The sequence below is a fragment of the Channa argus genome, chromosome 24 (assembly GCF_033026475.1).
Source record: "Channa argus isolate prfri chromosome 24, Channa argus male v1.0, whole genome shotgun sequence".
Classification (NCBI taxonomy): domain Eukaryota; kingdom Metazoa; phylum Chordata; class Actinopteri; order Anabantiformes; family Channidae; genus Channa; species Channa argus.
Genome location: NC_090220.1, coordinates 9,729,819 through 9,744,133, shown reverse-complemented (window position 1 = coordinate 9,744,133; position 14,315 = coordinate 9,729,819). Strand labels below are relative to the sequence as shown.

Sequence of the window (14,315 nt, the reverse complement as noted above, 5' to 3'; positions counted from 1 at the left end):
TTTAATGGGAAGCCAATGGAGAGAAGCTAGTGAAGGTGAAATATGATCTCTCTTGCTAGTTCCAGTCAGCACTCTTGCTGCAGCTTTTTGGATTAATTGCAGGCTCTTTAGGGAGTTACTGGGGCATCCTGAAAGTAGGGAATTACAGTAGTCCAACCTAGAAGTAACAAATGCATGGACCAGTTTTTCGGCATCACTTTGAGACAGTATGCTCCTAATTTTGGCAATGTTCCGTAGGTGGAAGAAGGCTGTTCTAGAGATTTGTTTTATATGTGACTTAAAGGACAGATCCTGATCAAAAATAACTCCAAGGTTCCTTGCAGTAGTACTGGAGGCCAGACTTATGCCATCTAGGGTAACAATATGGTTGGACATCATATCTCTGATATTTTTGGGCCCAAATACTATGACTTCAGTTTTGTCTGAGTTTAAAAGTAAAAAATTGTGGGACATCCAGGCCTTTATGTCTTGTAGGCATGCTTGAAGCTTTATTAACTGATTATTTTCATCTGGTTCCATAGATAAATATAGCTGGGTATCATCAGCATAACAGTGGAAATTTATGGAGTGTTTTCTAATAATGTTGCCTAAAGGAGACATATATAAAGTAAAAAGTATTGGTCCTAACACAGAGCCTTGTGGAACTCCATAGCTAACCTTTGTGTGCATGGAGGATTCATCATTAACATGAACAAATTGAAATCTATCAGACAGATAGGATTTAAACCAACCTAGTGCAGTTCCTGTAATTCCAATTTCATGTTCCAGTCTCTGTAATAAAATGTTATGATCAATGGTATCAAATGCGGCACTAAGATCTAACAGAACAAGTATAGAGATGAGTCCATTATCTGAGGCCATGAGAAGATCGTTGGTGACTTTTACCAGTGCTGTTTCTGTACTATGATGAACTCTAAATCCTGACTGAAACTCTTCATACAAATTATTCCTATGAAGGTGATCACATAATTGTTTTGCGACTACTTTTTCAATTATTTTAGAAATAAAGGGGAGATTAGATATTGGTCTGTAATTGGCTAAAACACCTGGGTCAAGACAGGGTTTTTTAAGTAATGGTTTAATTACAGCTTCCTTATAGGCCTGTGGTACATAGCCTGTTTCTAAAGATAGATTGATGATATCTAATATGAACGTATCTATTAAGGGTAAAGCTTCCTTGAGCAGCTTAGTTGGAATAGGGTCAAGCAGACAGGTTGTTGGTTTAGATGAGGTAATAATTGAAGTTAGCTCAGAGAGATCTATGGGTAAAAAGCAGTCTAACAGGGATTGTTGGGCCTTATCCATGATTCTAGCACTGCTGTACATGAAGATCTATCTGTAATTTTTGGGGGGAGGATCTGGTGAATACTTTCTCTAATAGCTACAATTTTATTCATAAAGAAGGTCATGAAGTCATTGCTGCTCAAAGTTAAGGGAATAGTAGGCTCAACAGAACTATGGCTCTTAGTCAGCTTGGCTACAGTGCTGAACAGAAACCGGGCTTTCAAGTTGAAGCTGTCATTGTGGGAGACGCAACTCGCCGGTGGTGATGCAGCTCACTTCCCCTGTCTGAAGTCTGTGTGCACGACCCAACATGTGGCAGACATGAAGCGGTTCAAAGATAAAATAACGGGACTTTTACGGGAGTTTGAGCAACGCTTTCAGATTTTTGGTGAACTGGAGAAAGACTTCAAAGTTTTTTGCTCGCCATTCACCGCAAATCCCTCTGATCTGCCCGTCAGCATCCAACTTGAAGTAATAGACTTGCAGTGTGACTCGGATTTGAAGGGCAAATTTGCCGCAGCTGACTTGGACACATTTTATCAGAATCTCTTGCCAGGTTACCCCAACTTGACAGCCCTCGCTGCAAAACTGTTGTGCATGTTTGGAACCACATATCTTTGTGAGCAAGTTTTCTCTGTAATGAGCATAAATAAAACAAAGCTTCGCTCAAGGCTCACGCACAAGCACTTGAATCACATCCTGAAGTTGGCTGCCACTCAGAATATAACGCCTGATATTGATGCGCTGGTGAAAACTAAAAGATGCCAGGAGTCAAATAAACTATGCAACCCACTTAAAGTGCTACATGAGACAGCCTGATATAGTTCTGTGATCTGTTATATACTTCTGTGAATCACTGAGGCATTGTGTGTTTGTATGTTCTTTTTCTTTAGAATTTTCGATAAACTTGAGGTGTTTTATGATTAATAGTGATATTGTGCTTGTGCTATTTTGGACACACTGTCCTCAGGCTCCAGCTTTATCTTTTATGTTGATCGTATTGAAACAAAAAAACAATCTGAAGTTGTTGTTTTTAAGTTATCTATACCATGATTTCACCGGTCTGGCCCACTTGGGAATAGATTTTCCTCCATGTGGCCCCCAAGCTAAAATGAGTTTGACATCCCTGCCCTAGAGACTGAGGAGATGTGGTCCTTAAAGCTCAGTTGGTCGTCAATGATGACCCCCAGATTTTTGGCTGACTTAGTGGGGACAATCCATGTAGATCCAATGTTGATGCTGATGTTGTGTTGAATCGAAGGTCTGGGTGGGAAGACAAGAACTTCGGTCTTGGAGAGGTTGAGGTTAAGATGTCTCTCTCTCAGCAGTGTGTAGCAGTGATAGGAAAGGCCATGTGAGCAGATGATAGAACCCAGGGATGTAGTATTTACAGAAAAAAGAAGAGGACCAAGAACTGAACCCTGCGGTGTGTGTGTGTATTTGTGTGTTTGTGTATACTGTATGTGTGTGTGTATATATAATAAACTCACCGAACATGTCACTCATTTATATCAAATTGCTCAAAACATTCTCAAAAAGTATCACATTTACTGATACTTACCGCAACAAAAAATATATTCTTAGGCTTCAAACTAACTATATTACCACCACCAAACTTCTGATAATTTCATTTATTGCATTTACGTCTTCCACAAAAACCTTTCTTCTTATAATGAACTGACCTGAACAGATATTATGTGATATTATGTTAGTGAATAGATGAGTTTCTGTGTCCGACATGATGATGTTTAATTATCCCTACAACCTCTGTAGTCTCATGTAGCCACTTTTTACCATCTGTCATTTGTAATTCATGTAAAAGCTCAAATTCTTATAGAAAATGTTTGGAAAATATCTTGCCTTTATTTTAACTTGTGACAACAGACCTTATTTAAGACATTTAACCAAAAACCAATTCAAAACTTTATGGTTTTTACTATGAGGGAAGATGCTAACTGATTTTCTAAGATTCAGGACAAATTTCTTATTATTGCACAGTGTACCTCCTCTGTGGTTTTGCCAGCATACCCTCTGCCACAATCTGCTGGATTAGCTGAGAATAATTCAAGTTAGTAAATTTTAACAAAACTAAAACACTTAATTTTACTGTTTACTTACTTTTACTGGTATCTGCATTAAATGTTTTTAATGTTAAATGTTTTTTTCATTGATGAGAAACAAGTTAAGATGTTGTCAGGGTTTCTAAGTAGCACTTGAGTCATATCATATCTGTTTATCCACAGATATCCAGGAGTTCTATGAAGTGACGCTACTAAACACACAGAAGAGTTGTGAGCAAAAGCTGGAGGAGGTCAACCACATGGCGGACAAGTGGGAGAAAAGTGTTTCTGTACAAAACTCTGAGCTCACACACTCTGCCTGTCAAGTGGTGGAGGTGAGTGAACAAATACTATCACCTCAGAAAAACCTCAGACATACCTCAACCATGACTCGGTTGTCTGCTGAAACTTTTTCTTTCGTGTTACATTACCATAGAAACTGATGTGCAGATGAAGCTCATCACATCAGTCCAGAAAAAGTCCACTTCCGGTATATAGCAGCCATTATCAGAGCTTCTTGGGAGATTGATACACAGAGTGAAAGAAACGATGGATTGAACTTCTGCATTGATTACTGCTATAAAAAAAATGGTTCAGTAAATTATCAATTGATGTAGCCCATTATAACAATATGAATTACTTGTTAAAATAAAATTCAACTACACAAATATTATTATCAAGATATCTGCGTGAAAGGTCTAGTTTAATTTATGCCAGCATGGAGAGACACAGCAATATTATGTGAATGTTCCCGTATCGGGGATTCTAAATAGTTATTTTGGTTTACAACATATTACATCTTGTACTACATTAGATATACGTTATACATGAAAGACAGCTCATCATTTAACTGTTAGTTCTCTACTGTGTTTCCCCTAGAATGTTTTTTCAGGCACAATAGAAATGATAGAGGTATTGCATGTACACAAAAATGTGGGTTATTTATTTCTTGTACAGCACTCTTAGTTGGTAAGTTAAGTTCAGGTATAACAAGGTGATTATTAATAATGTATATATTGAACAGATAATTTCTCCTGTATGCCTCACTTGGATCCTCTATGATATTTCTCTTCTAACTGACTGTTTATGCTGATGGCATATACGACAGAATATTCCTACCTATCAACATTTTATCAGTTATGAAAGACATTGAAAGTATTCCTTGTCAAAAAAAAAAAAAAACAACTAAAAATGTTTAACACATTTCTATTTAAAACTTACATAGGTATTCTAAAATTCTAATTCTAAAAAGGCTACGGAGGAGCAGATGAAATTTGCACTGTAATAATACAAAATCCTTCCTGTGGGGTTATGTAGAGGTGTAACCATGTTTATTTGTGTCTTAGAACATAATTGCTGAGTAACAATAAGAGAAGAATATTTACTTTCTCTGATACAGAATTTGTTCTCACTAATGCCTCTTCCCCTTCATTCACTATGTCACTCTAGCTGCTCTTGCTCACACTAAGCTGGGGAGCAGGGTGTAATTAAATGGTGCTTTTAAGGACACCAAATCATATGGCTTTTAATAAGTCAACATCTATCTCAAGAAAATGGCTAAAAGTAATTTTTGTACTATTCAAAGAAAAAATTAAACAAAGCCACTTTTCTTATTCAAATCGACCAAGGTTAGGAAAAGAAAGACCTTAATTCGCTAGTAACCAAACAAAAACATAATTTTGTTTCTGCCTACCGGTTCCAAACAAGGCACATACATTATATTTGTAGCTGTCTGCTAGGAGATACAAGCTGTTCAGATATGAGCTTGCATGCACGGCCAATGATACTTTAAACGATGAGCTGCAGTTAAATTCACCAATTTTTAACTTTCTTTCTGTCGCTTTAGTTTGGGTGCAAATGTACATTAATGCTTCCGTGTGATGTCCCTAAATTAAAATATTTCTCTACTTCTAGCTGATAAACTTCTCCAGATGACAAAAAATGGAGAAGTTTTTCATCATCAGGAGTTCAGATGATGGAAAAGACCATGACAAGGCACAGTGCAGTACATTTGGGAATCTGCAACTTTGGTTTCTGATCAAATCTGACTAAACATTTAAAGCAGCACAACACTGTACAGTGTTTGATATCTTGTGGTCATCCAGCTGTGTTTTGGACTGTCTCCTCATTGCATAGGCGACAGTCTTAGATTGGTCTTCCAGAAATGGTTGGTAAATGTACTCACAGTTTACTTTAATAAGCGAGGGCAAACAAACCAAATGGACTATTTATTGCGGAACCAACCCCAAACTAACAGCTCTTAAACTCTTTTGCAAAGGTGCTAGAAAATACTCCTTACATTCCCATTGCTATGCTGATGACACTATATCTAACTAGCTACTTACTTCTAGATTGGACTGTAATTTCCTGATGTTGGGATGCCCCAGTAACTCCGTAAAGAGCCTACAATTAATCCAAAATGCTGCAGCAGTGTACTGACTGGAATTAGCAAGAGAGATCACATTTTTCCTTCATTAGTTTATTTCCATTGCCTTAAATCTAGAATAGACTTTAAAACCCTCCTTCTTATATTGAAAGCTCCATCTTGAAAACAATCAAGCTCCCTCATATCTAAATAGACTCTTAGTACTATATTATCCCAAAAGACCACTTTTGTGCAGGCCTACTTGTGGTTGCCAGAATTTACAAAAGTAGAATGGGAGGCAGAGCCTTTAGCTATCAAGCTCCTCTCCGGTGGAACCAGCTCCCAGTTCAGATTCGGGAGGCAGAAACGTTCTCTATTTTTAAGCCTAGGCTTTAAACATTCCTCTTTGATAAAGCTTATAATTAGGTATAGTTATGCTGCTCTAGGCTTATACTGCTGGGGACCCCACACCCCGATACACTGAACTACTTTCCTTCTCTCGTCCCTCTCCCCTCTCACCCCGCATCTATATGCCACTACTGCATGACATTAACTTTGTCTATTTCTCTCCCGTTGTTGTGATTCTCCCTCTCTCTGTCCCTTTCTGGAGGTGTCCCTGGGTTTGGAGCTGTTCTGTTTCCAGTGTGCAGCTACTGGTCCTACCAACCTGCCCAGTTTTTTATTTCTGCTTCTTGTCTCTTTTCTCTTTTCTCTCTCCACTTTCCATTCACCCCAACCAGTCAAGGCAGATGGCCACCTACCCTGAGCCCAGTTCTGCTGGAGCTTTCTTCTGTTAAAGGAAGTTTTTCCTCTCCACTGTTACCAATAGGCTAGCTCAAGGAGATTTGTTGGGTTTTCTTTACATATCTGTATAGTCTTGACTTTATTCTGTAAAGTTCCTTGAGATGAATTTGTAATGAATTGGAACTATATAAATAAAGTTTAATTGATTTGAAATGGACAATGGTGTTGAAAAAAAGAAAATCCAATAAAAAATATATCACCTTTTTGAGCTTTCAGTAGCATCGCCATTCTGCCTGTAGACATAGTAAGATACCCTGCCGTCCTGACCACAGATTACCACAAGAAAGTCACCACTCTCTTAGAAGACCATCACATCTATGAGAACCTGTAAAGAGATCCTACCAGCAATTACAGGTAAAAGGCAATATGACTGGAAACACCTTGAAGAGGAGACCATGGCCTAGACATGAAGAAGCCACCCCTCTAATTTGTGGACTTCCAAGATACACCAGGAAGCCCCAAACATATTGTCAGCAGCATTACCTCAGTTACATACAACACTACAAAATACTCGGCCGCTGATGACTCGGCCACCCTGATGAATCCATGGTATCTTCGATGTGCAACCCCCACAATCAATGCACCAACAATCATTATAATTACCACATACGTCACCTACATTGGGGACTTCTTCAGACAGAAACCATGGTCTCCTAGGTGTTTTCAGTCTATTGCCTTTACCTGTAGTTGCTGTGCTTAAAACTCAGTGTAACCAAAACAGTAGCCATGTTCTTCTCCAAATCAAACATTCCCAGTATAGAATTGGCTGTTTATGTGTCAGGAGAAAGAGTAGTTGTTCCAGAATATAAATAGCTTGGGGTCTTAATAGACTCTAAACTGACTTTTGAATCACAGGTGAGAAGATTTTGCAAACGAGGTAAATTGAATATATCAAATTCTGGTTTCATAAGGCCGCATTCATCACTGCAGGTAGCCAAAGTATACATCTATGCTAAGGTTATGTCACATACTTGGTCATAAGCAACCATAACCACAATCGCTGTATAAACAAATGATCAAACTACTGCACAAAAAGCACTTACAATATCACCATTGCAAAATATTACAAAAGCATAGCCTTTTAAATTGGGGAAAACATTATAAAATATTGCAATTTGTGTTTAATATACAAAATTATTCATGGTCTGTCATCACCTCCACTCAGCCAGTTTGTAAATACTGGAAATGCCTCATATCAACTAACAAGAGGTGCAGGTCGAGAGGAATACATTGTTCCTCCTGGAAAAAGTACCTTCAGTCAGTGTTTTCAGTTAGAACTGTATGAGTAAAATGCTGTTCCAGTGAACATTAGAGAACTGACCTCATACAATCAGTTCAAAAGCATCTAAGAAACTGGTTTAGTAATAGCCAAACATGCCACCATAAGCATTAAAATTATCAGTGTGGGTGCTCCGTCCTGACCTGTTCTTCTACTGCTGTCTCTGCCATCTTGCGATTTTAATTTATCTTTAGACATTTGGATAGTTTTAATTAACTGTTGATACTGTTTAACTGTTTTAGGCATTTGTTGTGTTTTATTCTGTCCACTCAGTGCATTTGCCACCATTTTTTATTTTTATTTTATTTTTATCTATTTTTTTTTTTTAGGGAGGCAATGTCAACATCTGTCCAGGGAATACAGATGAAAAATAGCCTTGTACAATTCAATTCAATCAAGTTTATTTATAACTTGACCCAACTGCTCGACCGGTTGGGTCAAGGCAGAAAATGAAGAGAGAAAAGGAAAAAGAGAAAAAAAAGCAACAACAAAACATCAGGCAGGTTGGTAGGACCAGTAGCTCCACACTGGAAACACACAGCTCTGAGGGCGGGGACACCTGCAGAAAAGGACAGAGAGAAGGAGACAGAGGGGGAGAAAGACAACTACGGGAGAAAACACATAGTTGGGGCGACTATGGCGCAGGAAGGAATTGTCCACCAATTTCACAGTTGTAGGTTCAATCCCCGGCTCCTCCAGTCACATGTGGAAGTGTCCTTGAGCAAGAAACTGAACCCCAACTTAGTTGCTCTCGGTGAGCGTTGGCCAGCTGCATAGCAGCTCCCCCATCGGTGTATGAATGTGTGTGTGATTGTGAGTGTGAATGGGTGAATGAGAAGTAGTGTAAAGCGCTATATAAGTGCAGACCATTTACCATAGTTAATGTCATACAGTGGTGACAATTGTGGGATGAGAGGAGAGGAGAGAGGGTCAAGAGGAGGAAAGGAGCTCAGTGCATTGGGAGGTGGGTCCCCCAGCAGTCTAAGCCTATAGCAGCATAACTATAAGTAACTATAAGCTTTATTAAAGAGGAAGGTTTTAAGCCTAGACTTCCCGAATCTGAACTGGGAGCTGGTTCCACAGGAAAAAAGGCTCTGCCTCCCATTCTACCTTTGGAAATTTTGTTAACCACAAGTAGGACTGTATTCTGAGATAGAAGTGGTCTACTGGGATGATATGGTGCTATGAGGTCTTCTATATATGGTGGAGCCTGACTGTTTAGAGGTTTATATGTAAGAAGCAGGGTTTTAAATTCTATTCTAGATTTAATGGGAAGCCAATGGAGAGAAGCTAGTGAAGGTGAAATCTTACTGCAGCATTTTGGATTAATTGCAGGCTCTTTAGGGAGTTAGTGGGGCATCCTGAAAGTAGGGAATTACAGTAGTCCAACCTAGAAGTAACAAATGCATGGACCAGTTTTTCGGCATCACTTTGAGACAGTATGCTCCTAATTTTGGCAATGTTCCGTAGGTGGAAGAAGGCTGTTCTAGAGATTTGTTTTATATGTGACTTAAAGGACAGATCCTGATCAAAAATAACTCCAAGGTTCTCTGCAGTAGTACTGGAGGCCAGACTTATGACATCTAGAGTAACGATATGGTTGGACGGCATATTTCTGAGATTTTTGGGCCCAAATACTATTACTTAAGTTTTGTCTGAGTTTAGAAGTAAAAAATTGTGGGACATCGAGACCTTTATGTCTCGTAGGCATGCTTGAAGATTGATTAACTGATTTTTTTCAAATGGTTCCATAGATACATATAGCTGGGTATCATCAGGATAGCAATGGAAATTTATAGAGTTTTTCTTATAATGTTGACTAAAGGAGAAATATATAAAGTAAAAAGTATTGGTCCTAACACAGAGCCTTGTGGAACTCCATGGCTAACCTCTGTGTACATGGAGGATCAAATCTAAGTCTATCAGATAAATAAGACTTAAACCAACCGAATGCAGTTCCTTTAATCCCAATTTCATGTTCCAGTCTCTTTAATAAAATGTTGTGATCAATGGCATCGAATGCAGCACTAAGATCTAACAGAAAAAGTATACTGACAAGTCCATTATCTGAGGCCATGAGATCGTTTGTGACTTTTACCAGTGCTGTTTCTGTTCTATGACGAACTCTAAATCCTGATTGAAAGTTTTCATACAAATTATTCCTTTATGTATTTCATAAACACACTCCTAAACCTCGTGGAAAGTCAGAAGAGTTGAAGCTGTTATAGCTGCAAAGGGTGAGGCGACGTCATATTAAACCCTACGGATTAAGAATGCGATGTCACTAAAGTTCATATGGGTCTAAAGGCGAGCGAATACTTTTGGCAATATAGTGTAGGTATTGGGTCACTTTAAATTGCTTGTAGGGGCGAATGTTAGCATGAATGGTTGTTATGATAGATTTAGTTACCTATCTGGGGTGCGACCTGCCTTTACTTACAGGATACGATTTTTACAGGATAATCAGTTAGGATAATGTAGGGTTAAATTATATATAATTAGTTGTTCCTGTCAAGTTGTAGCTGCAGGTTGTGAATAATATGATGCCACTAATCTATCTTCTTAACCTACTTTTAAAAAAATGTATTTTAGTACTTAAATTGAACAGTAAGCATAAAAGACTCCAACTAAATAACATGCTATAATTCATCAATAGCTTTACTTAATTGTGCGAGAACAAATGTCAAATTTATTGGCCCTGCTTTTCTAGTATTACTGAGTTGCATATTGTGTTATGTACAATGATTGTGTAATCACCTCTGTATATAGCTTCCTCAAAGACTTGTTCTGACCTGTTAATGGGTATGTTCATAATAACACTAAAGTCAATGTAACTGCTGTCAGACTATTTGGGAAATGTATGTGTAAAAATGTAATGCTAGTTGAAATGTAGGTCACTATGTGTCACCATTTGAAGCTTGCATGAAGGTGAAATAGGCTGTAGTTCCTCCTTTTGTGATATTGTTTTTATTTTAGCTTGTGGGGTGAATGATACCTTGGTCAATGTGAAATTGTAGTCTACTACGTCTCTGTTATTAATAGCATATTTGACTTGGAATGGGACCCACTAATTTGGTAATCCAACGGTAATACTATTTGTCTACATCGTCATACTTTGTCAATCATGCCTTCTAGAAAAGTTATAAGGCATAGAAATATTCTGTACGTTTCCAAGTATATTGCCTGTACAGGATCTTTACAGCTTTACAAATAGGCCCTGTGCAACAGCCGGAACTGCTGAGCCAGTTTACTAGGATTGTCCAGTATTACCAGGATAGGAATGAGTGAAGGGGATTAGGAGAATCCTCAGAGACCGGTGACCCCACAATGAGGTCATCAGTATACTGCTGTTATATCGGTCACCACAATCAACCCTCTGAAGATTAAGCAAATGTCCTTTCGAGTATTGAGATGGCAGATGGCCTATTTCAAATGAATACATGGAGTCTAAATGTGTTATTCAAATATGTAAACAAAAATAACCATGCATTTTGTATGCTATAGGTCATACGTAGGTCATGTTCTGTGAATGAAAGGTAAGAACGAAAGCATTGAAATTATTACATTAACTTATTAATCATTATTGTTAAACTTTTTCATTTAAATTTAAAATCCCTGCACTCAGGCTGCATGAGTCTGGGCAAGATATATAAATGAGTTGCCCACCTTCAGGGATTTACCAAGCTAAATGTTAAAAGCTGCCATTTATTGCTCAGACTGTCCTACCTTTCTTACATGAGTTTATTTTTGTCTACAGTTAATGTCAACCTAAGCTCACTGACTTCAGGCTGTATTCATCACTGTATCTCGTGGGACTCTTAAATATTAACCTACTGTTAATCACTATAGCTTATTTATGTAACTACATGTATTATATATATATATATATATATATATATATATATATATATATATATATATATATATATATATATATATATATAAACAGCAGTACACTGTAACAACACACACACACACATACATATATATATATATATATATATATATATATATATATATATATATATATATATATAAATAATGTATGTATATATGTATATGTGTATACACAGAAACCCTCATATATCCTATTAAATATGAATGAGGTGAACAAAACAGTAGAACCACTTCTTCCTATAGTGCACTCCAATACGACTCCACTTCTCACTTTTACCATAGTAGAATTATCACCTTTCAGAGCGTTTTAAACTAAAAACTAAGAATAGCACACTGACACAGTGAATGAATTATTCTTTTTGTTGTTAAACGTAACTTTGGGGCAGCAGTGGCTCAGTTCAGGTTGGGTGGCTGCCTACTTACATAGGGTTGGAGGTTCGCACCTCGCTCTTCCCAAACCACATGTCGAAGTGTCTCTGGCCAAGACCCTGAACCCCCAACAGCCCATCCCCAGCTGTGCAGTGCCGGTCCCAAGCATGGTAGAAATTGTGGAGGGTTGAGTCAGTAAGGGGATCCGACGTAAAAACTGAACCAAATCAACATGGACAAAGGATCCACTGTGACAAAAGTGAACTCACTGGATAAGACGAGACAAAAAAAGAAAGTTGTTATTTATTACTTTGGTGAAGATCAGGTTAAATTGTATGACTAATTTATGCAGAGAACCAGGAAACTGCAAATAGTGTCAATACTTTAGCTTGCAAGTGAATTGCCTTTTACCATTTTAAATTTCCATGTCTAACATACATCTTTGCACACACGCAACCTTTGATATGTAAAAAATATATTTGTATTTTATAGCATTTTTTCCATTTTCTATGTTATGCAGGAATTTAGTATTCTAAAATTTTAATTCTTATGTCCAAAGTTTATTCAGGCTATATAGAACTCATTATCCAAAAGACTGTTGGTTGTGTCTTCAGATCAGTGTGTCAACAGTTTGAGAAAGGTTGTGCAAAGTTACTTATGTCCTTATTGTTGTTCCCAGCAGAGGGACCAGAGCAGCTCTGATCCCAATGGAATGCAACAAGGAGAGGGTTGTGCCAAGATCTCTGAGGTAAGTTCTCTCTGCAAGCTACACATTCTGCTTGTGTGTATAACTTAAAATACTGTCCTGGGTTTCTTTAATGTGGGACAAAAGATTATACAATCCTTTTTGTGTGTGTGTTTACCAGCAAAAGTTATAGTTGATTTTAATTTTCCCCTTACATTGCCATTATTGATGACATTGGTGGGTAAACGCTGTGGAATAACAAAGACCAACATAACACTTGGATCCCGAGAAAAGAAAGCCGTTTGTAACTCCATAATCCCGTAAACAATGAGCTCACGAAGGTTAATGGGATTATGTTCAAGCAAGAAGGGGGATGTGGTTTGAGGGCATTGGACCAGAATAAAGATTGCACTGCTAATAATATCACAACACAATTGATATGACTTCAGCTAAACTATTTATTTTTGTACAAGAAACAACCCAGTCATAGTGAAGATGAAATTTCAATCCATGCTTCAGTTTGTTTGGGAGTGGATGCAAGTATGAAGATATTAGGAGCTTCAGAACCTCTGTTTGTTTAAAAAGTCACTTTGAAAGACTTTATTGCAGATTAGGTTTGAAGACACAAGGAGAGTTGTGTAAATTAAGTGCAGTTTAATATCAACCAGAATATTTCTAGTGTGTTTTTGCTTTTTCTTCTAGAGTAGATATGCATTTTCTGTCTTTTTTTTAATAAATATGACATTTTGTTACTAGAAATCGCTTTGTAACGGTTTTCAATAGTTATATATAAATACATTTATTATAATAATTATAATAAGCCTCTATACACGACTGTTAGCCATAAAAAATAAGGTTAGAGCATTCTTTCTATCTAATGCAATAAGTCAATGCTGCCTGAGCAACATCACCTAAAAAGATTAGCCCTGTTGCTCTTGCAGAGGAAGTCTGAGCTGGTGAATCTGTTCAGTAAGAATGACAGGAGATTAGGAGTCCAGGGGCACTGCTTTGTCTACAAATGAAAGCAGTAATCAAGGTCAAATTCTGCAACGTATCTCCTAACCAGGATGGCTCCAGCAAACAGGTACTAGTTTGAAAGAGGCGAATGTGTTGTAGTTATAGTTCCTGGAAGGAGAAATCTGAACATCAGAGTGGGAAAGGTTACCTGTACTTTGGGACCTTACTAGCAGACCTGGCAAGTTATTGATTCTTAATATAGAGCAGTAAGAGACTAGAACTTTTTGAAAAACAACTGCTGCTGTATTATTGTCTTTATTTAGTTGTTTATTCCACTTGGTCTTAAAGTCAAGATCTTTCAAATTACTATTACATACATATACATATATATATATATATATATATATGTATATATATATAATAAATACTAAAATATGAGCGCGTGCATCGACTTTGGATTATCTTTGCGTTCATTAAGTTCTCAAAAAAAGGTTGTGTGTATTTTCCTCAATATTATTGATTAATATTACATTTGTTATATCAGGGAATTTACATTGTACATCTGTAGTTGGGTGCAAATGTGGTGCACCCACTCATTTTGAAATGACAAAAACA

The 14,315-nt window shown here is 37.5% G+C and overlaps 1 protein-coding gene across 17 annotated transcripts in view; it reads left to right on the top strand.

Moving 5' to 3' along the window:
* dlg2 (discs, large homolog 2 (Drosophila)) overlaps positions 1-14,315 on the top strand; it is a 232,740-nt gene that overhangs the window by 67,814 nt on the left and 150,611 nt on the right. For 16 of the 17 annotated variants that reach the window (XR_010912255.1, XM_067494167.1, XM_067494164.1 and 13 more), the window contains exons 3-4: positions 3,528-3,679; positions 12,738-12,806. Coding sequence is in view for 16 of the 17 variants with exons in the window: in XM_067494167.1 (XP_067350268.1) it covers positions 3,528-3,679; positions 12,738-12,806 (221 nt within the window). In the remaining variant the exon portion in view is untranslated. The remainder of the gene's footprint in view (positions 1-3,527; positions 3,680-12,737; positions 12,807-14,315) is intronic. The other variant, XM_067494155.1, reaches the window with a different exon arrangement.